General features: G+C 38.7%; 2 protein-coding genes across 2 annotated transcripts; one reads left to right on the forward strand and one right to left on the reverse strand.

Annotated features, from left to right (window-relative positions):
• Nucleotides 1-5,237: 5,237 nt before the first annotated feature.
• LOC140229325 (cilia- and flagella-associated protein 299-like) lies at nucleotides 5,238-10,326 on the reverse strand. The gene is made up of 4 exons (XM_072309600.1): nucleotides 10,161-10,326; nucleotides 8,233-8,363; nucleotides 7,470-7,703; nucleotides 5,238-7,039 (listed from the first exon to the last, which is right to left on the reverse strand). Exons 1-4 carry the CDS (start codon nucleotides 10,266-10,268, stop codon nucleotides 6,811-6,813), a joined length of 702 nt encoding a protein of 233 aa, XP_072165701.1. The 5' UTR covers nucleotides 10,269-10,326; the 3' UTR covers nucleotides 5,238-6,810.
• Nucleotides 10,327-12,601: 2,275 nt separating this feature from the next.
• On the forward strand, nucleotides 12,602-26,246 carry LOC140229326 (uncharacterized). The gene is made up of 13 exons (XM_072309602.1): nucleotides 12,602-12,788; nucleotides 13,425-13,722; nucleotides 14,856-14,964; nucleotides 15,793-15,890; nucleotides 16,469-16,548; nucleotides 17,354-17,560; nucleotides 18,209-18,283; nucleotides 18,660-18,760; nucleotides 19,891-20,018; nucleotides 21,511-21,666; nucleotides 22,616-22,843; nucleotides 24,637-24,729; nucleotides 25,852-26,246. Exons 1-13 carry the CDS (start codon nucleotides 12,646-12,648, stop codon nucleotides 25,909-25,911), a joined length of 1,776 nt encoding a protein of 591 aa, XP_072165703.1. The 5' UTR covers nucleotides 12,602-12,645; the 3' UTR covers nucleotides 25,912-26,246.
• Nucleotides 26,247-27,399: the final 1,153 nt, after the last annotated feature.

Genomic DNA, 27,399 nt, shown 5'->3' on the forward strand with positions numbered 1-27,399 from the left:
TTGGATAGAAACTGATGATGATGACATTGAACTAATTGCTCGGTGCTTTGGTACGCAAGTTGTAAACTCTTTGCGAATAATGATGATCATGATGTTAAGAGAGAGTTTAGGAAATGAGATGGGCTTGTTTCAAAGTACTAAGTTCTTCCCTTACCTGGTGCCAAACATTTCATGGCTTACCAGCTGTGCATGTAGTAACCGTTCGCAGGCTATCCGCGATAGTCTAGAGTATATACCAAGCTACAAACTTTCGAGCCGCTCTTCATGGGAATTCGATTTTATTAGGAATTCAGTGCAATTACTCATGAGGGTTGGGTTGAGCGTTCTCATCTTTCTCTTAAGAACTCCTTTGAGAGATTGGTTACTCAGAGGTTAATCAGGTACTGAGTAATAAATGAGTGCATAATCTCTCTAATTTTTCACTTCTTCTTTTAAATAGAGCCTCAGGTAGTATTCCATCGTCAGCTGTACCAATGCGCTTCCATAGAGCCATTTGTAAAAGCGGAGGTTCCTATTCCCTGTATCTAGTTGTTCGTTATTCCGAAAGAAATTGTGGTCGTTATCCAAACATATTTGGTGTTATTCCGAAGGTTTTTAGCCCGAAAATGAAGCAAGTTTCATTATTCCGAAGGTTCGTCAATCCGAACATTTTGTGCCGTTATTTTGAAGGTTCGTTGTTGAGAAGGTTCGTTAATCCGGAAATAAAAAAGGTTCGTTATTCTGAAGGTTCGTTATTCCGAAACACACGAATTTCGTTTACATAAATAAAGCCGTAAATCCGAATATTTGTGGCGTTATCCCGAATGTTAGTTATTGTATGAAGGCTCGATAATCCGAAAATGTAAGAAGATTCATTGATTCGAAAATGAGAAAAGAAAAGTGCGTATCAGCGAACCTTCGGTATTATGAATCATATTCTATTTTCTGAATTACGAACCTTTGAAATAACGAATCGTAACCATGAGCACAGACACGCAATTATATAGACAGTAAGACAGTTGCAGTGAGTGACGACACCGAGATCTGCTACCTTGTGTCACACGTGCTATAGTCAATGAAATTAAAACACAGAAAAACAGAAAAGAAAAGAGAGATGACTCGATGAAAAAAAAAAGAGCTGTAGCCATGGTAGCGAACGGCCGAAAGCTATACCTTCAAATATTTTACCATGGATACACAGAAGCTTGCATTTTGTTTATTGATCATCGACATATGTTATACGGAAGATGTTTTTATGGGCAAGGGAATGATTGGAGCAAAATTTCTGCAAAAAGCTAGAAAAAGGGTAGAAAAATCTGTTCAATAGAATGTTTGTATTTCAGTTAATGAACTGAGCAGCTGAAAGTATTTCACTGGAGTGCATTTCTACAAGTTTGAACATTCAAGCCACAATAGGTGTTCTGGAGATCATACAATTAACTCTGCCTAATGACATGTTCCTCTGAAGCAGTCATGATTGTAGATTTTATAAGACGTCAAATGAGTCTCTCGACAAGTCAAACAATTATTGATTAGATGTTCTTCCGTCAGACATAACGAAAACAACCAATATACCGTCCGATTTCTTTGAAGGTCTATACAGATTTTGTTTTTCGTCTAGAGGTTTACCGCGCAGGGGAAAAACGTCTGGCTCCGATGTTACAATGTCAACGGACAATAAGAAGATTTGCAATCTTAGAGACTTAGGTGACTCGAGTTGAGAATGAAATTGCACGAACACTTTCGAAGCAAATGTTAACCGCTCAAACGCGAAGTCTTACCATATTCAAGGTTTGTTTGCCAAATTATGCAGTAAATATATATAATTATTAGATTATATGCACACGACTATCAGCATCTTTTATTTTGAACTGTATCATCTACCAAATAACTATGGGCGAAAATTCGCTAAAACCACGTCTTACACGGAGTTTTCTCCACTACTGTTGTGAATTGATATCTCCAAGACTCAGAGCAGAAACATTTTGCTGTTATGATATTATATATATATATATATACCAGTGTATGGTCCAAATATCGGACTCAGATAACTCTACAAAACGTAAACACACACACACACACACACACTTACATAATATATATATATATATATATATATATATATATATATATATATATATATATATATATATATATATAGACATTGATGAGTCCCAACCGTGTACAAAACCACAGTATAACTCCTTCATTAATATTAGTCTCTCCGTATCAAAAAAGAAGAAGAACAGAATAGAACGAAAGGCCGGGAATCATCATTCGACACACAATAAAAATGACCAGAATCAACGAAAGTATTAATACAGTGATCCTATACGGAAGTAAAGTACATGTATTAGAATCACAAATGTAAGTTTCCATCGTCGTTCTAGCATCAAAAAGTATATCGTCATTGTTTATTCCCTATGAGAGCGAGAACACAAGGAAATTAAACCATGCTAATCAAGCCAATCAATGTTTCATCACGAACTATCGTCACAAGCGTTTCCCGTTGCGTAGACAACATGGCCTAGAGTGTACATGGATAGGTGGAAAAGAAAAAAAAAAAACCACTAAAATAAAACCGGGTCATGTTCACACTTGAACACAACATCTTGCTGGAAGGTTATACCTGGTGAGACGAGTTACCCTATACGTTTAATAGCTTGGTGAGTGAAGAGTGACCTTGTGGTTCGTATAGACACCTAATTATCACGGTTATTATGACTGGCTGGTCATGTACACTTCTTACGTTCCATGATTACGTCAAGGATGCAGGATGATAATAGATGTATGCATACACATGCACAAAAAACGAAAAGAAAATAAGTAAAGGATAATAGACCTTACATCGGATTTCCTTATGATACGAAGACTAGACGGCTACAGCAAAACATTTCCTCCTCTTGGTCTTACACCTTGAAAACTTAAATTACCGACGTCTGTTGGTGTATTGAGCTCTCTCAACAAATTATCCCAGTCATTTCAAACACTTTTACCTTTGTAAATAGTCTATCAATAGTAGCTATACTATTAGTGTCACTCTAAGGAAACACTTACACATACATAGGAGATATACTCCTTCATTTATAAACATACTTCATACTCATTCATTCATAAACATAAGACGCTTCTTTAAATGTAGCTTGTTTTTCTCCACACACTCACAGCAAAGACACGAATGTTTGATCAGCACAATTAATGTATAAGACTCATCTTTATTTTGTTTGTTTGTTTGTGTGAGTGTGTGTGTGTGTGTACATGTGTGTGTGCGAGAGAGTATGCTTCTCTCTCCAGAATGCGGAGATTCCAACAAAATGGGTTTCCGGAATAATAAGTATAGAAATATGAAAAGAATATAAAGTTAAAGTTTCACGTAGGAGATGAAGACACTACGTCTTCATCTTGATCTAATTAACATTAGTTGAGTATTTTGGCAACATTTGCTCTTTACTGTTTTGATTTCTCATAAGCTCGCCCTTGGCTTTGAGGGACAATGTCTGTCGAGCATGAACAATCAAGCATATCTTGGTTCCACGAACTGGAGTGAGGACATTTTTAGGAAAAACAAAACAAAATCGGCAAAACAAAATGGCCTCAAGAAACTGCCATAGAACTAAGAAGAAAACCGTAGTTGAAAAGTCTGATCCCCACAACGACCGCGGCAGATGATCTCACTATAAAACTCACTGTTAATGCGGAAAAAAAAATGTTCACTATTCACAAACCAGAATATGATTTTTATATGGTATTTTTCTGCTTACTGAGCATTTTCTTCCTCCCGATGTATTCCCTATGACATAATATAGACAGTATCCATACCTTGTTTGTTTCTCTAATACATGACGATGTTTCATCATTCGCAATGCCGATAACAGCTGCCGCCTGGGATCAAATATTTGATCGATAATGTTTTCCTGACGCCATAATCATAAAAACTTGTTCAAGATTGGCTCGCTCTGCACTTCGTTAGGAGCGAACACACACGTGATCGAAACTTCTTTTTAAAGACTTAAATCTCTCCCTTTTTGCTTGCGATTTGTTTGTGCGCCTTTCCTAACTCCCCGTCCCTCCCCGTTCTCTTTCATCCAAAGAGCAAATTGATTCCCACAAGAATTGAAACTCATCACCCAAACCCTGACGTCGTAGAGAAAGCTTTATTAAGAAAATCAGAAGATCTAGGAAAATGTTTCAGGTGCATGTGTGCGGTTTTCTGCGTCCCCCTAATGCCGCGGAAGGTAAGTCGATACTCGTGCGGGATAAAGCGTAAGGCCGGGAGGATTTGCCAAGGGATAAGAGAAGAACATTAACCCTTTCGTTGCCTTGCTTGCTGATTGGGCTGTCTGCTGGCTTGTTTCCAACTATACAGGACTCCTGGTGTCCTAATTATTTCCTTAAAATGAATAAAGAAATTACTGGATACTATTAATCACTGTTCAGTCAGAATCTGCATGAAGAATGGACTGTCAGATTGTGTTGTGTTTTTACTTGTGGTCATTTTGTCAGGGGAGAGGTCGTTGGGACGGAGGAGAGAGGCGAGGATATCGTAATGAATGTCATTTGATGTAGTTTGGCGAGTTACGGCAAAGTGCACGGGCACCTAAAGGGTTAACTTCATGTAAATAGGTTCGGATCGACGTTAATGATGATGTCACTGTGACAGCTGCTAAGGCCTACAACTTTAACTCACCGACAGGACTCGAGGAATTGGGTCAACGGGGACCTAGAGATGGCGCTAGTCAAATGGTAATTGACAGAGAGCTCAGAGTGAGTGCACCAGCTCTCTCTCAAAAAGTCCCGAGAGCAGGAAAATAGGGTGGCAGTACAGCTGTGCATTACGATTGCAGTGTCGCTACATCGATAGTAAAATGCAGTGTGTCACAGACAGAAGAGTGCCAGAAGATTTGTACAAATGTTTGTTTGTTTTTTCTCTCCCCAGTGTTTGTTTGTTTGTTTGTTTTTGTTGTTGTTGTTGTCAAGATGATAATTGCATGTCTGCCTTTGTGTCTATCTCCCAACATTATTCCGCTCTCTTCCTTTCTCTCTCTCTCTCTCTATTTTATATGCAAGTCTGTGACTCGAATATAAAACAGAGATTTACGGGGGGGGGGGGGGGCTGGTCTTGTTTTGCTTTGTAGCGACATCCATATTCAGAAGTTGTAGCTTATGTGTGAAGAAACTCAATGAAATTTCCAAGAACCTTATTTGAAGATAGTCGAGTACTTTGGCAGCATCTGCTCTTTACTGTTTTGATTTCTCATAAGCTCGCCCTTTGCTTTGAGGGACAATGTCTGTCGAGCATGAGCAATCAAGCATATCTTGGTTCCGCGAACTGGAGTGAGGATATTTTCAGGAAAAACAAAACAAAATCGGCAAAACAAAATGGCCTCAAGAAACTGCCATAGAACTAAGAAGAAAACCGTAGTTGAAAAGTCTGATTTGAAGATGGTCTTCACCAGCAGAATTAGATGTAGTCATGCACGCTGTTTGATTAGAGGAAACGGAAATAAATCGCTCGTTTCCAATCACCTGGGGCTCCTGGCACATATGAGAAGATGTTTGATGTCTGATGGGCTCATGTAACTGCTATATGTAAATGATTCAGTTTTATAATTCATACTCCAAAACAACAGAAGTCACTGAAGCTAATCTAATGTTGATTGTTGTAAATATTTCATTATATCTCTCTGATTTTGGCCAAATCTGTCTTTAACAATTAGTGGGGACATTCAGTACAAAGTTGCATGCATCTATTTTGCCAGGAAAAGGTCTGTCGACATCAGTGATTCCCCTCGTTCAATTACAATCAAGAGAAAGACAAGAAAATAAATATCCTCTCCAGAGAACAATGTTGGTGGTAGGCTAAACAGGAGTATACAATGTAGCACATGCTTCTGAAATTTAATGAACATATATTGCTGTAAAGTACATCATCCAAAGACTAGGTAAAAGAAAAAATTGGACTCTATAATATATACAATAACCTTTACCATAGCAAACAGCTGAACATGTGCTTATACATAATTTAATACAGTATTCATTGATATACATATCACCAGGGTTCCACCTCCCTGATACCACATATATTCTATGTGGCATTGAAATGCTGCTGGCTGTTACAATGCTCAGATAGCAGATATAGACAAACATTGGCTTGTCTCTTCAGGTGTAGTCGTAAAAAATTACGGTTGCAGCTAGAGGGGAAGGTATATTTTTTGATAGTATCTTAAAATCCATGACCATGAAAAACAGTTTCAGTATTTGTTGTTGTTGTTGGTTTGTTTTTGGGTTTTTTTTTTTGGGGGGGGGGGTTACACTTTTGTACACTGTAGAATGAAGTTTACTGCTAGGCAGGTTTGATTTCACTTACTGATGTGCTTTTCAAAACTGCTAGACTGCATCTGCTGAAGTGAGAAAACAATTTATGTGAAAGGGGCGCAACTTTTTCAGGGTCTCTAAAGCACACAGCATTTCAAATATTTCCCATGCATCTTCACTGTCCGGGTATCCTTCAAATAATCAAGGTACTAGGATATACTTTTATCTTTGTCATGAGCTGACATCATAAAAATGGAGAAAAAAAGGCCAGCATGGTTCTAATGTATGTGGATGCAATCAGTATCCAGAACATAAGAACTACTTGGTCCTCCCAAGAAGGAGAGTTCTTTTTGCATGAAGTGATATCCACAGAGACAAAGACGATTTCCAATCTGAAAACACCTGTGAAAGAACAGTCATGTCCAGTTACAAAGTACGCTCTAGTTATAAATGTCTATGAATGTCCTTTTTTTTTTCCACAGTTGTGAAAAAAAAACTAACACAGAGGCTGGCCAGTTATGTCTTCCTCCTGGTTATGTGGTCGTAGATGACGACTTGGATGTACTGTGGGCACTCGATGGGGGTCCTCGTCGAGTTATCTCCTGGAGACGGGGCCTTCGGGTCAACGTTGAGGATCTTGCGGTCACGCTTGTTCTTAAAGAGCAGTCCTGATGCATTTTCAGCGATGACCTGGTAATTTGGAGTTGGGTTGGATGTGGAGGTCTGTGTCTCCCAGTTGTAAAAGCTGTTTAGACAAATAACCAACAGTATAATGTGAGTTCACATCTCATCATGAACATGGGCGGGAAATTATTGGTAAAATCATCCTGCATGATGTTACAATGTGACTCTGACAATTATGCAGAATATCCAGAAGCAAACACATAAACATACAAGACAGAAACATACTACGTTGTCGTGGATTAGATCTCTAAGTTACGACAGCAGATCCACAAAATACATCAAGAAAAAGCATCTTACAGTATATGGAATCCTGACGGAAAACTGGATATACACAGCTGTTTTGTTAACATGAATACGGCATGAATAGGCAGAATGGATTCTAAGACATTATGCTCATAAAATTATCAAAATTACCAATTTAAGAGTGCACCCATATACTTTGTAGAGGAAAGTTGATGCCACTATCTACTGACAATCTTCTCCATACACACCTCAAATCTGAGGGCCTCGGTAGCAGACGCTTTCTTCCACTGAAGTAGGGCTCAAAGTCCTCCGTCTTCAGGCGGTGGGCATAGTCGATGTAGCCTGAAATCTCCTGCCCCCTCGAGTTCTTGTCCCTGATGAAGATGATGGAAGTCATCTTCCCACTCCGGTTAGCCTCCTCTCGCTGGGCGAGTGCTTTGAGGAAACTGTTTTTGAGGTCCTTTCCGGAGCTGGCTAGAGTTCTGTGAGACACAAAATTCAGCTTTAAAGGAAATGCACTTGATGATTTGAGTATCTATTTATACTGCACATGTATGTCAGGTGATTGTGCCTATTCTATGACAAACACATGTACATTTGTGTGATATGTAAGTTTCTCTGCCTAAATATTCCCTTGAGATGGTATGAAATTTACATTTGGCAGACACAATAATATTACATATATAATTGTATTAATAGTTCTCTTTTGAAGTACATTCAATATTGAAGTTAATTTTCAATGCAGCGCTGGAAGTTTTTCTTGCAGTCATCACCACAGCAATTTCATTTGCGTGCTACAATGTAGCCTAAATGTAATCCACACATGCGCGCCCCCTATTTATTTTTTGTTAAAACAAAAGAAATAAAAAGGAAAAATGGAGAGGGGCCCATGCGCACCCTTTAATTTTGTGAAGGCACACCTTCTTCACGGAATTCTTGGATCCGCCCCTGCACACACACATACATAGTGAACCTGATGGGAAATTACAGGACAATCAACAAAATTCTTACTTTTGCTGGCTTCTCTTGGAGAGTCTGCTGGCCTCTGCTGCCTGCTTCCTAGCCTCAAACTCCTCCCTCTTCAGCACCTCACCGCTCCCTCGGTAGCCCAGCTCAACCAGCTGTCTAGCAAGCTCTTCATCCTGAGTTAGAACACGATGAGACAGAAATAATATCACTTTTTTTTCCTTATCTGATACAGGTCAAAAGGTCTTATTTGGGTCTCTACATTTCAAACACAGCTCATTCCAGATAAGGACATAGATAATGGCCATTGGCATGATAGGTGAATGGGCTGCAGATTTAAATCATTAAAATGTTGTTTTCTGCAGAGATGAATAGCTGTGATAATTTCCAGAATTGAAAGAGGGGAATATATAGAGGAAACAAACTGAAAGTGCCACTCAATTTGTGGAGATAAGCTACTGTATGATGCAGCAAGAGGGCCAATGCCTCTGTGGCTACATGTACATCTATCCTCTTTCCAAAGTTTGAAACATGTTTAATGCCCACTATCAAAATGCATTTTCAAATGCCTATCTGATCATGTTTCTCAAATCCACAAGGCCTTTCTTCAAATTGTTGCATTTATCATCTCTATAATACCAGTCGAGAGGAAGGCCTTGTAAAGGCACAGCTCCAAATGCATTTTTTGTTGACCCTCTCTGAGTATCAGAGGTCATGTAGTTTGCATGGATTAAATATCTCATCTGATCACCAATGTCCATGAATTGATAAGCTTCTCTGTTATACAGTAGTTTTTTTTTGTTGTTTTTTTTTTTTTTTTTTTTTTTTTACAGTGACTAGAGCAGATGTAATTTAAAGGGACTGTACAGTACTGGTTGAGGTGGGGATTCATGTTTTGAACATTCCTACATGTAAGTGAGATAATGAAAAGCCTCTTATGATATATGAAAGAGCATGTAATTTTAAGAAGGATTCAATGTTTATTTGATGAAAATTGGTTTTCAAATGGCTGAGATATCAACAAAAAAAAGTGTTAATAATAAAAGGCGACATGCCACAACCTTATTAGGATCTCTTTTTTTCACCTTGTTTTTGGATATTTCAGCCATTTCAAAACCGATTTCCATTGAATAAACTTTTGATACCCCTTAGAACTGCATGCTCTTTGACATCTCATAGAGAGGTTTCTGAATATCTCGCAAAATGTTACAAGCTAAATCCTCACCTCGACCAGAACTGTACACACCCTGTAACACAGAAGAGAGTGAACTGTTCCTTTCTTTCTTTACTCCTGCAGGTTCTGATAATTTGCAATAATCATCTCATCAAATGAATATCAACAACAACAGCATAAATGTAAACATGTCATCTCATGAATACTGTCTAGCCCGTTGGCTAGACAGAGTAAATACTAATAACACACTAGTCTATATCCAAACCTACACAACACACCTCCCTGAATCAGTGAACAGAAATACTTAGGTCAACATTATAAATACATGTACATACAAAATAGATGCAAGTTTAGGCACACACACCAACAGTATAACACGGTCCTACACCACATCTTGACGTGTAGTACTTCTTAGGCTCCTTATAAGGCTAAACACAGCTTGTGTCAGTTGTGATTTTGTCTTGTGACTGTATAAGTAAAAGTCATTTGGAGGACGTGCACAAATTTATTCGTTTGCTCAAGGAGGTATGCTCTGTTCCAAAGCGATAACTTACGACCAAGAATGTCAGCGTATGGATTTTGCATTGCATTTGCGCATTTCACAATGCAAACTTGTGTCTTGGCCTTGATTCTTGGGCTCGCGACTGCGATGCGAAGACCAGCCATGCATGTTTATGTGGGTTTTTTTTTTCTTCAACTTTAATAGGGCCTACGCTAATATGAATACGTGGGACCATTCATTCCGTAAACATTGGTAGACAAACAATTAAGAATCTGCAAAATTGCAGCCAATACTCACCTCTAAGTAATACAGATCTAGAGACGAAATTTGTGAATCCAGAAAATCTTCATAGGTGTTGAATTCTGTGACAATGTTGTCACTTCCAGACGTGATTTCTTCCTCCATTTCAAGTAATTCGCTGCTCGTTGCTTGCTTTGGTCTCGCGTAAGTAGTTCTGCGCTCACTACGAGTTCGCATACAAAATTGAGTGTGTGTGTGCACGATACACACTATTCATCACAGAGAGCGTACATTGTTGATCCCTGTCACAGTCACAATAAGCATGCCTATAGCAATATAGTGCCTCAGAAAGTTCCCTAGAAATAAACAGAATGCCATGAATTACGAGAAAATGACAAACTGAAACTAGTAATTCTATTTTTCATTTCGAAAAAGTCACAATTCTGGTATTTGGAATCAGATTTTCTCTTGACTCCATCGAGCCGCGGAAGGATATTGCTTTATTTGTGCCGCACGTTGCTAGGAAACTACAATTCCATATTCCCATCCACCTGCTACTTTTTAACAAAGGATCAATGCTGCCCATCACTAAAATAATCTTTTTATGCATATTTCGTCTCGGTATTCTACTGAGACGACTAAAACTTACTGACAACACTTATGTATAGCATTAATACTTTGAAAACTCCTTCCAGATTTCTTTTTGTCCTGTGACACAATGATCTCGCTGCAGCTCTGTGTATCTGCAGGTACCTTCAATCGATCTGACCAAATCATCACACGTGTACCTGTTCAACAGCTCATTTGCATATGTAATTGTACATAGTTTCCCATAGCGACGCATATAATCGATGCACCCTGTCAGTCGCGCGTGTGTTCTACAGGAATTGTCAACAGCGCTATTCGCACGGAGTGTGTAGTGTGTGGACTAGCGCACAAAGTTGTTTTATCGTCGGAGTTTCATCGTTTCTGCATTTCAAAGGTGAGTTGGGAGATCGAGATTTGTATGCTGAGATTGTATGATAGGCATGAATTCAAAGTTTGTCAAAACATGCATTCGTTTTCGATCTATGGTTGCAAATATCACGGTTACTTAGTCACTTTGCTCATCAAGGAGTGGGAACCGCGCAATATGCCCTGCGGTATATCGCAGGCGATACATCGGCAAACTGTCCCACTGGATTTTCGAACGCATGGTACCGCTACCGTGTGGTTATCGTGCCGAGCCGAGCCTGTTGCTGATGCATGATGGCAAACACGCTCTTATAAATATCAACGTCGGCGTCGATGACACTCGCGAGAAGAATTGAATTCAAGTTCGCCGCATAGCTAGTTTATATCGCAGTCACGTCATGTCAGTATTTGACCGAAAGATAAATCTGTATTTTATCGTCGGGGATATGTTACGTGGGGGCTACAAATACATTGTACGTCTGGCTTCACGGCATCCCGTCTCCAGAGGAGGACAGATGAAGTCAAAAAAAATGTTATAAGACTCCTCCGGACAGACGGATTTTTCTGTCTCTGTCGGTATCTGCGCCATATAATGATAAGAATATGAACGTTAACTAATTTCACTAAACCTGCATGCCTTTTGTTTGGTCAGCACACTTGACTTACAAATTTGTTTTTACACACTGTGCATGAAACCACAGAGAACTAGTAAAACCGAAATGAAATTTTAAAAAAGACATGATATAGATTTATTCAATGTGGGGTTTGAATTGTTGTGCACATTGAGGAGTTCAAAACTTTGTTCAGAAAATAGAACAGTCAGTATATTCCATGACATGTGTGGAAAAATAATATACGTAGTATGAAGAATATAAAATGATATGATCTCATCAAAGTGGCATTATTGTTAAATACTACAACTGTAGTAGATAGTGTGCATTAGAGTCGTCACTCGTGTCTAGCATCCTATGGAATATTTTTTTTTTATAAAGTCAAGTTAAATTATTTTTCTTTTTAGCCTGCAATCGGAGGATCATTAATACTGTAGGTTGAGGTTATTTCCTCTGTAGATTATATGAGATTCAGTATTATAAATTATCGTGTATGATATCGTAAGAAAACTAATTGAAATTTGATACCCAGCTTTGATTGTATCAGAGTACAAGTTTATTTTGCAACTTTTGCATATTAGCTGTTTGGTAATGGAATTCATTGCAGTAGCATTTAACCTACAGTACTGTAGTTCCTGTTACTCATGAGAGACTGCGCATTGAAGCTGATGATGATGATTCGTCACTGTCATATTTTTAGTTTTCCTTCATGAGTTCCATCATCCTGGTCTAATACAGGGAAGCAGCATCATGTGCATGGTAGGATTGATTCTTGTTGCTCTGTTGTCATCAATTGAGATTCATTGATTGCCTTCAAAGTGTAGGCCTACAGAGTTCCAGATTTGGTGGAAAGGGAAAAGAATATCCTAAAGCAATGCCCCCACTCCATTCCTATCTCTTTATCATCTCTGTCAAGCACAGGTTGCACGTTAGAAACAAGAAAAGCATCAGTCCAGCAGAGGATCGAGTGAGACACCATGTTGAAACAGGACATGCCCAGTGGGAAGGTGCTGCTCTCCTTTGAGAGCAGCCCCAGGAACAAGTCCCGCTACTCCACCCTGGCGGTGAAGACGGAGGAACCAGAGGCTGAGGAGGCCAAGGAGTATGCAGCATTCTTGAAGTAAGTGTTGGTTCAACGAAAAAAGAAAGAAACAAAAATAGCAAATGCAATATGACTTACATGTAATAAAGAAAAAAGTCATGAGACAAAATAAAACAACAAAATATTGAAATAAAGGAATTTATTTTTACGTCTTTTATGTTATATACTGGGGAGTTTTAGCAAAGAAGTTTTAATGTCACATTCACATTGTTTCAAACAAGGGTGTGGTATTTTTTTTGTGTGTATATATTCATATTTTTGAGGAAGAGGTAGCATATATGAAATTGTTTTATAAACTGCAATCTTCTTGATTCTTTTTCTTTTACTACAGTACATTATATGGTAAAAAGTGCCTTTTTTAAACACCAAAAGTGTGACGCGCACTTACAGCACACAAAAAAAGAAGCCAGTTTGTGCATTTCTTACAAATGAATACATAAAGTGTATCCTTCAGTCAGATCTTTATCCCTGCAAATATGTGTACTCTGCATAGCATATTTAAAAAAAAAAAATCCATGGAAAGTGTCAGAGAGTGCCTGAAATAGCTATTGTCTTCCATGAGTTTGATTCTTCAGTTGTTACTCCTGGTGTCCACCCTATGTTTGCATGTATCCCTAATTTGCTTCCTGTGTTTTTGCAAATTTATTATCACAGAGAGCAGGAGAGAAAGTGTGGACCTGATGGCTTCCTCGACTCCAACAAGTACACCCACTCATTCCAAGTCCGTGGCAAGGTCCTCGAATCCAAGGGCAGCAGATCCAAGAAGGACAAACCTGGGCCCGGCGGGGGCATGGCCGGACAGAAGTCCCCTTCCCCGATTAAGTCCGCGCCGGCATCCCTGGGGCCCCTCGGGGAACAGATGGGTCCCAAGAAGCCAGAGACGGTGGTCGATGTGATGAACAAGGTGGCCAGGGATGAGCAAGAACATACAAGGAGGATGAAAATCATTGAGGTAGAGTAATACTCCTTGAGGTAGAGTAATACTCCTTGAGGTAGAGTAATACTCCTTGAGGTAGAGTAATACTCCTTGAGGTACAGTAGAGTAATACTCCATCAGATATATTCAAGGTTTTTAATTCAAGAATCACATTTTTTGTTGTCATAAATCTTGAAAAAGACATTCTACAATTTAGCTTACATTGTAGGAATTGTGACAGAAAGAAGAAAATGATGCTCCATTGATAATTGTAAGCAACCTTCAGTCAAAAATTGAATTTGTTTACTCTTTTGATAGCATGATTGGTGTGTATTACCATTTATTCACTAAGAAGGAACTCATTTCTCTTTTTGTTTTGTTTTTGTCAGCATTGAACTTCTTACATTACTGTGTAGAATTTCATTCGGATCTATGTGGAATAACATTTATAAAGGAAATGAAGCAATTTTGTTACCTGGTAAGTGTCAAACAGTGACTGTAGGCATTTTGTGTATCTCTTAGTGTGTGGGAGGGGGGAGGTGTTGTTACCAAGCACCAGGAGGACATCGTAGAGTACTGGTATGCTCGCAGGTGACTTGGAGACATCGAGGAAGTACTATTAAGGGTAACCTCCTTGGTGACATATTATACAAATAATGAATGTTTATGAGTGCAATGGACAGAATATTTCATGAGGTGAAAGATGAAATGATCCATTCAACAAGGCGCAGCCGAGTTGAATAGATCAAACATTTCATCTTTCACCTCATGAAATATTCTGTCCATTACACGAATGAAAAACATTTATTATTTGTTTTATATAATGCCTAAACTAGATCCATGTCATTTGATGTTTTATTACTTGAGAAACAAGAGAGACACTGAGATCGCGAGAGTGCAGTGCTCACTGAGCACTTATCGCTGGCGCGCTGTCGCATACACACGTAGTGTGCCGGGCTCTCAGCGAGCGTGCAATGGAGCAAATCGTATGGATCAAAAATTGCACGGTAAATGGAGCCACAATTGCACGGATGATGACGTCATAGTGAAATGGGCCGAATGATCAATGTTAAACAACCAATCAAATGACAAGGATCTCCTCAGGCGTTATATAAAGCGCATATATTTTGATATTTACTCTCTTTCTCTCACTGTATCTTTCTGTTCAGGACCACATGTGGCAGCACAGACAAGAGGAAAGAGACCTGAAGAGAGCTGAGGGGGACCTGATGAAGAATCAAACACTTCTCAAGAGAACGATGAGGGACTATGAAATTGGTGAGGGACCGAAACAAAAGAAAAAACACTTTGTGTCCATCCATAAGCAGCCCATCCATAAGCAGCCCATACCACTGCTTCATGTCCTCTTGCAGTGATTATAGTTAATGTCCATCACAATATGATAATCTCACTATTACATTAGTGTTTATGTATTTATAGGCCACAGTAAAACTTTAGATGCTTTCATCAATGTGCCATTGGTGGTAGTACTGATGTAAATTTTGTTCATCAGCTATAATTCTTACTCAGATTCATTTATGTTTCTGTCTATCACCAAGTTGTAGAATATGTTAGACATTTTTCCATTTAGTGCAAAAGGAAATTTGATGTTCAAAGAGATTACTCATACTTTTCTGAGATGCCTACAGCTGTATATGTAAGCTGTGTATGTAACAGTGTGTTTATTTCATTCCTTCAAAGATATATACTAGGTTCTTTTATCAGTTCATGAACAATGTAGACATTGGCACCTGTTGCATGCATGCACATGTTCTTGCTCATGTATGTCTAACGTATTCAGTGCAAATGCACTACCGCAATTGGTTATCAACAGATAAGGTTGCTAATGTTAGACTTTTACCTGAAATGTTGACACCCAGCAAAAAAAAAAAAAAACCCATTGACATTGATAAGGACATCTTGACTGTTGACTTGTTGCATATTGATTGTAAAAAGACAAGGGATTTTAGATCGTCTAAATGTATTAGAACATATCCTCATGATACTGTACAGAACTATCTCTAACAACCTGTTATTTCAAAACCAACTGCCAGTATCGATTCTTAGTCACCACATTTCTCTCCCCCCACCCCATTTACCCCCCAGCAATAAGTCGGAAGAAGCAGTCAGAAGACCAGAAGATGCTTGACAATCAGAAGAAGGAATTCTTAATCACAAGAGATTATGTCCATCAGAAAGAATCTGTAAGTAAAACCATCTATTTCTCATTTCTGAAGTTCTGAAACATCATAATCCTCCTCATCAATAACAATATTAGTGTTCCCACTGGCATAACCCTTAATATTTTTGTTGTTATTAAAAGTACAGGTATTGGAGATATTTATCTAAACAAAAAGACTCAAATCATAAATATAGACACAGAATTCATGGAACAGGCAACATACTGTAGTAATGCTATACTTCTCAACCTTTTTCAGTCCATGGCCACTTTGGCTATTAATACAATTTTTCATGAGGCCCAATAACAATGAATGGCAATGCAAATCTTTTAGAATTCATTTTTGGCCAAAATTGTTGCCCACCTGCACTGGTTGAGAAGTGGAGAGATTTAAAATACCTGTTATAAGCTTTCCCTTTTTTGACAGACTTTTTTTTATTTCACGCTAATATACATTAATGAGTATTATCCTTTTTTTTTGGGACTGTACATTCAAAAATTATTCTGTTGTTATCACTACACTGGTATTTTTTTATCATGAACGTATGTGTAAGTATACACATTGATTGTCATTGTTATTCTCCTCTTCTTGCATCTTTACAGCAAACAAAACAGAATATAGAAAAGGGTGTAAGCAAGCAACAACAACTCAAGGATGAAGACAGGAAGGTCTTTCTTTCAATGTGAGTACCAGCACCATGTGAATATAAAAATGCCCGACAAAGATATTAATGCTCTTCATCTTCAGTAGTGGTAGACATGCACCATAGGAAAAAAATTATTGAGTGTAGCTGAGCAATGTTGTGTGTAATCATGCCATCCCCTCTTGTAATGGGCAAAAGCATTCTGTCCCATGGATATACATTGCATTGAGGTCCAGTGTGTGTGCAAATCATGACTTATGCTCTCATGTATGTAGAAGATCCCACAAGCAGAGTTCTAACCGAGTAAAGTGGTCCTCCCACATGACTATAGTTATTGTCTGCACCAGAAAATGGACAGAGAATTCCAACCACCTTCGTTCATCAAAGGTGACTAGCAGTAATCTGCAAATGGTATCAACCCTGGTACATTGTGCCATATTAAGAAGTTTAAAAAAAAAAGAGATACCAAAGACTTGTTCACCTGTATTTTATCCATCGGATCCTCCTTTGGGAATCAGACACTGTTTTTCTTGAATGCCCTGCTTAGATGTACACTACACATGGATGTGACAGCTCTAAGAGTTTAATCTGATTTCATTTTTCTATTTACTCCACCCAAACCCACTTACTAGACTTGTTGGCAATTCAAATGCATGGAAATGGTCACAGTTTAATGCACTTCAGATTTTGTTCGTAATTTTGCATTGTTTTCTGGAAGTCCTCTCACACCCCTGGCTACAAAAATGTGTACATCTGATGTAGCACAGCAGGTGGAATCTTCAACACGATCAGTAGACCCCGTATGTTAACTCTTCTCCCCCCCCCCCCCAACTTCTTCCCCCAGCGGTGACCTGGAGAGGAAGTACCGTGCCAAAGTGGACGAGATCGAGCTGCGGCGGGTGGAGGTGCAGAAGCTGAGCGAGGAGTTCTCCAAGAAGATGCTCCTGAAGGAGGAGGAGACACACCGGCTCAACCGCGAGCTCACCGACCTCGCCCTCAACATCAACATGGAGCTGAAGAAGAACCAGACCATGGTTAAGGACACGAGGCAGTGAGTATTATCTGTCGTTTGTGTTTCACAAAGGTGGCAAGTTTTCCCATTTAACTCTGTTGTATTCATCAACAACCAGTTTGTATGCGATGTCGACGGTAATCTCAGATGATGGCCGCAGAGGGTTAAAAGGGTGAGCCAATTGGTATTTCCACTTTTTGCACGAGTAGAAAAAGGTCATTCTAATAACAGGCACATTGGTTTTTAAATTCACTGAGATAGGCATCTGTGCTGTAATCATTATTCATAATATAATCCTCATTAATGGTGCTTGCTGGCGTGTCCATGTGACAGCAACAAAATGTATTTTCATCAAGACTTAGTGTTTGGCAATGAATATTAGTAGAGAAATGTTTGTAATGCATTCAGTGCAAAACAATAAAATTGATGTTTCTTCAATTGTATATTGACAAGCCATTCTAGTTACATGGGCTACACAGGTTCCTTCTTTGTTTGAACATTTATGCCACATATTGTGTCTGTCAAGAGTATGCAGTATGTCGCTTGGACAGTGAGTGCCTAACTGAAAAAAAAAGTAAGGTCATTTGTACAAATGCGCACATGGGCTAATTGTGAACTACCTTTCATTGTGGTTTCATTTTTGTATATATATATATATATATTGTGTTTTCTTTTTTTTTCGTGCAGGGATCATCTAGATGAGGGTAATGAAGCTTGGAGGCATGAAAATCAAATGGAGAGAAAATATGAACAGAAGATCAAGTAAGTACTGTGCCTTTTTCTCAAAGAATTTTAAGGAATTAGTTCAGTGTATAAGAATCTGAATAATCTCAACACTACCCCTGCTGAAGCAGCGGTTGTAGAAATGATGATGATAATGAGGTTGATAATTATTCTACAAATGGTAATGATGAATGAGGTTGACAATTATTCTACAAATAGTAATGATGATTACAGTCATGATCATCATGATCATGATCATCATCATCTTCTTCTTCTTCGTCATCGTCATTTTCATCATCATCATCATCATCATCATCATCATCATCATCATCATCATCATCATCATAACTGCTGTCACTCCAGTCGCATATTGAACTGCCACTTCATTTTCCTCAATGTTTTCTGACATTTACAGGAAAAACCGAGATAAGATTGACATGTTTGAGAATGCCAAGAGGAAGCTGAGCCTTGACCAAACAATAGCCAGAACAGGCATGGAGGAGAAGATTCGAGACGGTGAGTGACTACTGCTTTCAAATCATTCTGTCTGCAGTTGTTGTCTTCTAATGCATAAGCGACGTAAAAGCGTTTACCACAAAGAAAAGGGAGGTGTTAACAATATGGTCCACAGGATTGCAAATTGTTCGTTAATCGAGAAGGTTCAAGGTTCAAGGTGCAAGTGATGCCTTGGGTTCATCAGGAAGATTGATTCTTCATTTTAACCCGCTATGGTGAAGCGTCTGGAGGATACTTCGGAGTGTATTTCCTTTGGGCAATCTACGAGCAAATTTCATTTAAATTTCATTCAAATTTCATTCAAATTCCTATGGGGTGTACCATGGGAAAGTCCAGTTGTTCGTAGTTTTTATGTTTGGACTGTGATATGCAAGAAATGAGGTGCAGTTTTAGAAGGTCCACGTGCATTTACTCTATAAGTTACATTGTTGAATTAATTTCTCTTCAAATTTTACACAGAGGTATATTGTGGGTAAAAGAGAACATGTGGGTTTTTAGTAGCAATGCTTTCCTTGATCCATCTTTCTCAGGGTCAGAGGGCATCTGGACCAGACATTTGCAAAAGTGCATACAAAAGTAATAAATGATTTGGCTGTTTGTACATAGATATCATTCAAATGTGGTGGTGGGGTCGATTGGGTAGTCATTCTGGCTTCCTGTAATTAATAGATAAGGATTTAGATTTAAAGATAAAAATATGAACTATTTGCGGCCAAGAAATTTACACTTATGAAGAGCAAGAGAGAGAGAGAGTAAGAGCAAGTATAGCTGTCAGTGAATAACCATATGCTTTCAAATGTGTATGTGCATGTGATATGTATATTTTTCATGTATGTGTAAAACACATACATACTCAGACCTCCCAACCATTCTGAATTTGGAGGAAAGAATCTGAATTTTTACCATTCCCAGCTTATGCTTCAATAGGAGTTTTTATATTTTTCTTGACAATTTTACTACACACTTCTATGGGAACTGGTCTTTCTTTCAGGACTACTTTTGAGCCAAATCGTCCCTATTTTTCAGTCAGAAAGGTTGGGAGGTGTGTATATTCTACATTACCTACTGTCATCATTATTACCATCATCTATGATATCATGATATCATCACACATGTTGCCATGCCAACAGAGGGACGAGCTCTGCTGGACACAAGGAACAGGCTGACCGACAACAGTTTCACCCAGAAGAGGCTACAAGAGGAGGCGTTAAACACCAAGCTGGATCTCACCAACAAGAGGATAGAGCGCAAGCTGCAGGTGAGTTCTTGCGTTAAGTCTAGGAATTGGGGTAGGGTTAGGGCTGGGGTTAGGGGTAATCTTAGATGCACTGATAGCCACACAAACTGCCTGTATAGGATGAGAAGTTTGTAGGGAAAAGGACTGGACCAGTCCATTCGTGTTTGTGAATTTCCGGCTTCGTCTTCTTCTATTACTTTTGCAGTCTTGTGAATATGCTTCACAATATCACCATTGTTCTGCTGCTTTTAACAAAACATTAAAAAAAAAATGTATTGTATTATATTGCGGTTTTGTGAATATTCATGTGCCATATAACAATATTACCATTATTTTACTGCCCCTAACAAATGAGAAAACATGGTATTGTATCATATTGCAGTTTTTAGTTTTGACAAAAGTTGCCATGGAATTAAAGACCAGCGTAAGAGACCTTGGAACTAAATCTGGATCTTAAGTTAGAGAAATTGCTGTTGCTAGTAGCTCAATATATGAATGTGAGGCATGTTGCTCACAGTTTGCCACAATGGCGTGCAGGATGGAACAATTTCAGCTGGCACTTCAACAGCTAGTATTCTTGTTATATTCTCATCTTTGTAAAAGCCACTTCAGCAACAGTGGGAGTCGAGTGTGGGATTATCATAGACTATGGCACCCAAATTAATTTCAAGTAATCCAAAGATGTGATGTATCACATGAGGATATCATTATGCATATTCTTGAAAGAGAAACGTGACACAGATATTGAAATGTCAGTGATAGCCACCAGGGGCCTGCTACATAAGTCGCCAGTTGTAGCAAATAATTTTGTTGTTTTTTCTTGCATCTGACCCTGCATGGTAATAATTATTACAAGCGTACACACTGGTAAGTTTTGTGGGGGGTTTTTTGTCAGTGTCAGTTGACCCCTTGTTCTTCTTCCAAACTTTTCTTCAACCAATCCAAATGATATTCAAAATACCCCCAACAGACTAAAAAAAGAATTGAAGACCTGAATATAAGAACGACCCAAGTCCAATTTTTGGCCAAATTCAGCTTGACATGGGAAATTGTAGCTTATGCATGGACTCATCTTGTGTATAAATGATAAATCCTAATTACCCCCGGAAGTGCCTGAAATCAATGAGTTAAATCTTATATGAATGTAAGAATGAAGGACTTGGGTCATTCTTACATTCATATTATAGCGCCCTCTCTCGTCCTTCTCTCATCTCTATAGCAGAATATCATGTATATGAATCAAAGAACAACCCAAGTCCATCACACAAAATGGCCTCTCCACAATTAATGTAAATGTTAATTGTCATGATAATATATGTTCTAATTTGTATATACAATGTTGCCTTCCCATCACAGTTAAATAGAATATCATTGGACAAATAAAAAAAGATATGAAGTTTTTTTAAGTTTACTCGAAATGGTCTTCCATGGACTTGGGTCGTTCTTATATTCTGATACTCAATTGACAGATGGTTAATTATGCACAACCAACCTCCCCCTCCCCCCTCCCCAGCTTCACAATGCCCGGAAACAGAAGAAGCTGCAGCAGATTTCGATGGACAAGCGGGACCAGCACGAGGCCTCCGTGGCCAAGTGGGCGGAGAGATACAACAAGAAGTACTTTGACGCGATGAGGCGGGAGAACGAGGATACCATGAAGCATGCGCAGGTGGGTGGGGCTCTGAAGCTGCTTTACTGAAAATAAAGAGAGAAATTTCATCACATTCTGTTGCGTATGTAGTGACAAGGGATCTTACTCACAAAGATTGAGAAGTAGGTCCTATGGATGGATGGCTTAAGAAGGAAGTAGAGGGAGACAAAGTGAAGAAACTCACACCTGAACCCTCACCCCTCTGAATAATGTCTTTCTTTCAAAGTAGATCCTTTTTGAAATTGGATTGTTGTGACATCTGTTCCTTTATTGTTCTCTTGGAAGGTTCACCAAAGGTCAACCACTCTGGTCACGGTTATGGTCACGGTCAATTCAATCTGTGTATATGAACAACAGAAATATACACATTCCATAGATAAATGTTGCTTCCTGTGTTACAATAGGGTTCAAGATGGATGAAGAGAAACAATGACCTGGGAAATAGCATATTCAGAATTTCATCCCTTTTAGTTGAGGTATACTATTTCAAATGATCTGTCATTGTTTGTTTTCATAAGACGAGTAATGTGACTCTTTTCTTTCCATTTACTCATTATATTTTTTAATTGATTCACAACTCTCATTAAGTTAAGTGTAATGCATCATTCAACAATTTACTGCAATCAAAAGGTGGATGAAAGTGACTATCAGTCACCCATAGATATTTTAAAGCCATCTATGATTATAAGAAATGGAGAAAAAAAATGATTTGATAATATCTGCATAGATAGCAAATGAAAAACACAGACTGAAATAAGCATGGTTCTCAAACACGATTATGACACTGGAATCCACAAGAAATTAACAGCATTTTTTTGCACGATGAGCAGATGCACAAGCGTGGGATTTAAGATTGAGAAACAAGCACTGTATGGGTCTCAGTTTTGGTTCAATCATGTCAAAATTGACCGTCACTCTCACTTCATTTCCACCCTTCCCCTTCCCGCCCCTACTATTCTCTTTACAGAGGACAGTAAGCAAACTAGAGGAGATAGAGCACAGCCTGTCCAATCGGGTGCGGGACTCGGAGCTCTCGCGCAAGCAGAAGGAGCAGTCGGTGCGCCGCCTGAACCAGAAGCTGGCCGACATGAAGCGGCGCCACCAGCAGCTGCTGAAGCAGCAGATGATCGACTGCGCCAACAAGGAGCGGGAGCTGGAGCAGGCCCTCCTCCGAGAGCAGTCCTACTTGGCTAAGGTAAGTGGACAAGGGTGGCCATTAAAGGTAGGGGATACCTTTTACAGACCTCCCAAAATGCAGCGAAACATTAAATATGAACCTCAGGGGACTTGTTTAGGCCACTGCTGAGAAATTTGGAAGTCAACAGTTAATGTCTATCTACAATTTGAATAATGCACAAAACTCAACTACTCAGTGCAGTAGTTCTGTGTGTCAGCCACACTTTAAGCCTTTTTGTTGCAGTCTTCTGTATTTTTTTATCTATAAACACAAATCTAAAAGTATAAGAGCTGATATAATAACATATAGAGTGTGTGGCAAGAATGTATATAGAAATGTTTGTAAGTTTTGATGAACTTTCTTCACAAAATATACATGATGGACACACATGCAGTGCATGGGTCTGCAAAGGTAGCCTACGTAATGTACTGGAATTTACGGTGAGCCCCGAAAAAAATTCAATTCAAAATCTAACGGTCAATAAAAATGTACTAAATGTTACCTTCCACTTTCAATACTTTGTGGGAGTTTCTAAAATGATACTCTCCTCAACATACCACTGTATTTATACAACTCTTCATTTAAGGCATGCAAATGGGATTCCCTACCTTTAAGCCATTAAGTCATTGTTAATTAACTGCAAAACTGTTAAAGCTAAAGTTCTCAGAAGGACTCAGAAGAACTCAATATTTATCCTACACCATTTGAAATTTGCATGCAATACATCAAATGGGTCTACCATTATTACCAAGAAACTAACCTGGCTGATGCAATTTGCCAGGATTGTGAGGAGTTTCGGAGTATTTTGAGATCAAAGTGTAGACTAATTTTGATCGTATGCATACAACTTGTAGTCCAGAAGAACCCTCCCCGTTCAGCTGTGTAGTTAGGTAGAACATCATGTGATGATTGATCATGCCTTAGCAGTAATATTTTCCAACAAGCTACATGCACTTCACTCTAGCATGGAAGATCAATGAACATTGTCATGGCCAGATTTTTTAATTATCAGTTATTGAATTATGAAAACTTACGTTATAACCATGATCAGGTAAGCTGTGAGATTGTAGTACTTTCGATCAACTTGTGTGGCTAATATGTCACATATTCATTGTTACCTAACTGAAAGTGTTTTATTACAGTACAATTTTACACATTTTCTATGCATACTTGTACATTTTGGAACAATAGTAAACAGTAAATACGTTCTACAGTCATGGGAGAACTATATTTTCACTTTAAAGTGCTTTAATAGATGTGCTTCTGCTTTTGATATCCTTTCTTTGACGCTTACTTGAATACTTCACATTTGCCCACATGCTTTGATTATTTCATTGTTTGTGACTTGTAAAAAGTTGCTGCAGACTTTAAAGGACCTGTTTACCTTTGGGAGCAGTGATTTAAAAAATGTTTAAGATATCACATTTGATGCATATGTGTAGGTCTGTTGTATCACAAAACACCCTACCATATCAATTTTTGCAGTAAAGCCTAAAATATAAGGAGATATCAGCATTTTTCTCATTAAACCGTAACTGTAGACGGTTTAGTCTGGAAACATTTTTATTTTAACTATTGTTCACATTTTGTGTATTTAACAATACTTAACATCGATTATACGGATTCAAATTTTTACAGTGGTTGTTTCTATCCCTAACTCACATTTTAGACCTATTTCAAAGCACTAATGCCGGGTTTTTGTTTCTTCTGCAAATGGTAAATTATGCCTTTAAATATGTGAGTACATTGTACATCACAGTAATACATCCATTGAGTTTTTGTTCTCTGTTTTGTTTTTTGCTCTTCTGCAGGCTCACGTCAATCGTGAAGAGGGTTACCTGACGTTGCAGAAACACAGAATGTCGATGCAGGAGGACGTAAATATACTCGGCGAAACAGCCAGGGTAAGCTACTTTTATAATATTGGCAATTACATATTGAGAAGCAAAAGGGAGTAACTGCACAAAGATGCGGCCCGAATACTCTTCCGCTTTTTGGCACTGGATACAACATTTAAATGATTAGTATATGATAAAATGTGGACACATATTTGCCTTTTGTTGTTTGCGGTCATTTTGTGAAAAATGAGATTAACTGTATGTCATTATTTTTATGCTTTTTCCGAAACAAAAATACAACCTATGAAAGCAGGAATGAAATGGTGTGTGTTCCATCTTAAAGTACTAGATGTGCCAAAGTGTGTGTTCCGTCTTAAAGTACGAGGTGTACCAAACTTTTGCGCAGCAGACCGCCTTACCATGTGGTCCAGAGCCTGCTGCAGTAGGCCTATACTCTGCTGTGCTACAAAACCTTACTGAGCAGCAACCTGGCCACATGCATGCCATGTTGCATTGAGTCTGTAGACTTTTAACATTGATCTAAAGGCAATGATATGTAAGTTAGCCGGATGAACGCATCAATTTTCAAAGGGAATGATTACAAGATTTGTCTACGCTGTATATCTGTCCTATTTGGCATAACAGAAGTATTCCCTTGACTATAAAACAAAAATTGAAACAGTGAAACAGTGAAACAAATATTGTGATTATGATTTGTCACCAAATGTTGGATCTGACATAATGAACACTGCAAGAATGCAGACTCTTCCTCACATCTTGGTCTGTTAAAATACAATGACAATAGTACATGTAAGTTTGATTTAAGCATCTACATCAAGAAATGCTTATCAGTAGAATGTAACATTTGATAGAAATCGTGATAATGCAGCATATGCGCTCATTCTCTTCTTTCCTTTAAAATGGTCAATAAGCTTGAACAAAATTGTGCTCACTCAACTGAAACTTGCTATAATGGTAAGTCAGAAGGCAGGCTACAAGATTGTGAACTCTACCTGAACTTAGGTCATGGTCTGGGTTATGGTTGCATTGTCATTTTGCTTAATAAAAGCTGGAATGCATTTTAAAATATGTGCATGATCTCACCACCAATAGGTGGAGCCTCGAGAGCCCCCTGAATGACTTTACATATTTTTGATCATGGCCCTTTTTGTTTGTTTGTTTTCATAGGAACATCAAAGGCTACTCAGGATTGGGCAGCGATCTGATCTAATGAACAGTGTGCCGTGAACCATGACATGCTCACAACCTTGATGGATTCACAAGTCTGGACTTCCTAAAAACCTGTGTGTATGCTATGAATCCTGTCTGTACGCTATTATTGTAGGGAAGGCTAACCCAAGCATGGTGTGTAGTTGTTTCCAGGACGGTGTATCTGCAGTCAATGAGACCAGTTGCCGTCACTGCATTTGGATTGAATGCACTGCCGAGTTTTGTGATCAACTGCCCTCATTTGTTGTAGAAATAAGGACACAGTCAAGTTGTCAATGTGGTGGTTTTATGCCCAGATTTCTCTGTGCACCAGACTGGATGCAAGCACCAAGCAGTGAAACTAAGCCCCCCCCCCCCCCCCCCCCCCACACACACACACACACACGCACACACACTCAATGCCAGCCTGTTTTGTCAAGGACAGTGGCGGATCCAGATTGGGGCATACAGGGCTCACACCCTCTCTTTGTTTTTTGTTAAAACAAAAGAAATAAACAGAAAATTTGTAATGGTGCCTCCCCTTTACGGAATTCTTGGATCTGCCCCTAAAGGGTGTAGTTTTGCAACGCAAAGAATCATGTGGGCCAGCAGCCTGTTGGCACCAAGTAGTTAGGAACTTGCATGCTGTATCTTAAGGAATGTCATTACTCAAAAATGAGATCTGGTACAATACTTGTCTGTACAGGAGTTGAGGTATTGAATGCTGCATGAGTTTGCAAGTAAATGAAATGCTGAACATTTTGAGAAAACAAACAAATATCTGTCTTTCAACTCTTTTTACAGAGACACAATTTGATTAATAGTTGATCGTGACATTGTGATGATCATTCAATTTCGGTGTTTGCCAGATAAATGATCAGTGCGCATTTCAAGTTGCAAATGTATGTTTGTTTCGGTGTTGAAACCCACTCCAAATGCTGTGCATATTCTTGTTTTGTAAAGCATAATACAACACTTCTAACTTGATGCAGTTTCTATGGCAGCAGCAGTACAGTAACAAATTTGTCGCTGTCATCGAAGCTTTCGGCAAGAAAATTGAAAACTTATTTTTCCTTTTCATTTGTGAAATTTTTGATATTAGCAAACCTCCCAATGAATCAGACAGGGATTTGCAACATGGCATTCGAGAAAAATACAAAATATTTCTGGGGATAAAAAGTTCTTTGATGCTTTCAATTATTTGCAGTGATCTTAAGGCAGAAATTAAAGTCTTTCTGTGACGTATTTGACAAAATTTGATCACAAATTCCAGGAAATGTAGAGAATCGTGCTGTTCATCATGAAAACAAAGACAAAATATGCGCTGCTGAGATTGTAACCATAGATGTGCATTTTATCATGGAAGATGCATTGTGATATGGGCTGGGCTTGGTTGAGATGCCAAAATTTCAATGCTGCTACCATGTCGCTTTCAGGAACCAAATAACGCATGTCATCATCGCAAGGAAAGCATATTTGTTTTTGAGGCTGTCGAACAGCCTCTATTTTCTGCAAGTGCAATTACCT

This window comes from Diadema setosum, chromosome 5, assembly GCF_964275005.1.
Source record: "Diadema setosum chromosome 5, eeDiaSeto1, whole genome shotgun sequence".
Lineage (NCBI taxonomy): Eukaryota > Metazoa > Echinodermata > Echinoidea > Diadematoida > Diadematidae > Diadema > Diadema setosum.

Excerpts from the sequence above, each read along its gene's own strand:
- LOC140229325 (XM_072309600.1), bottom strand. The coding sequence starts at position 10,268 with ATGGAGGAAGAAATCACGTCTGGAAGTGACAACATTGTCACAGAATTC. Across the intron at positions 8,364-10,160 it reads TAGATCTGTATTACTTAGAG|GATGAAGAGCTTGCTAGACA; the intron begins GTGAGTATTGGC and ends GTTCTAACTCAG. Across the intron at positions 7,040-7,469 it reads CCGAGGCCCTCAGATTTGAG|CTTTTACAACTGGGAGACAC; the intron begins GTGTGTATGGAG and ends TTGTCTAAACAG.
- LOC140229326 (XM_072309602.1), top strand. The coding sequence starts at position 12,646 with ATGTTGAAACAGGACATGCCCAGTGGGAAGGTGCTGCTCTCCTTTGAG. Across the intron at positions 22,844-24,636 it reads AGCAGTCCTACTTGGCTAAG|GCTCACGTCAATCGTGAAGA; the intron begins GTAAGTGGACAA and ends GCTCTTCTGCAG. Across the intron at positions 24,730-25,851 it reads TACTCGGCGAAACAGCCAGG|GAACATCAAAGGCTACTCAG; the intron begins GTAAGCTACTTT and ends TTGTTTTCATAG.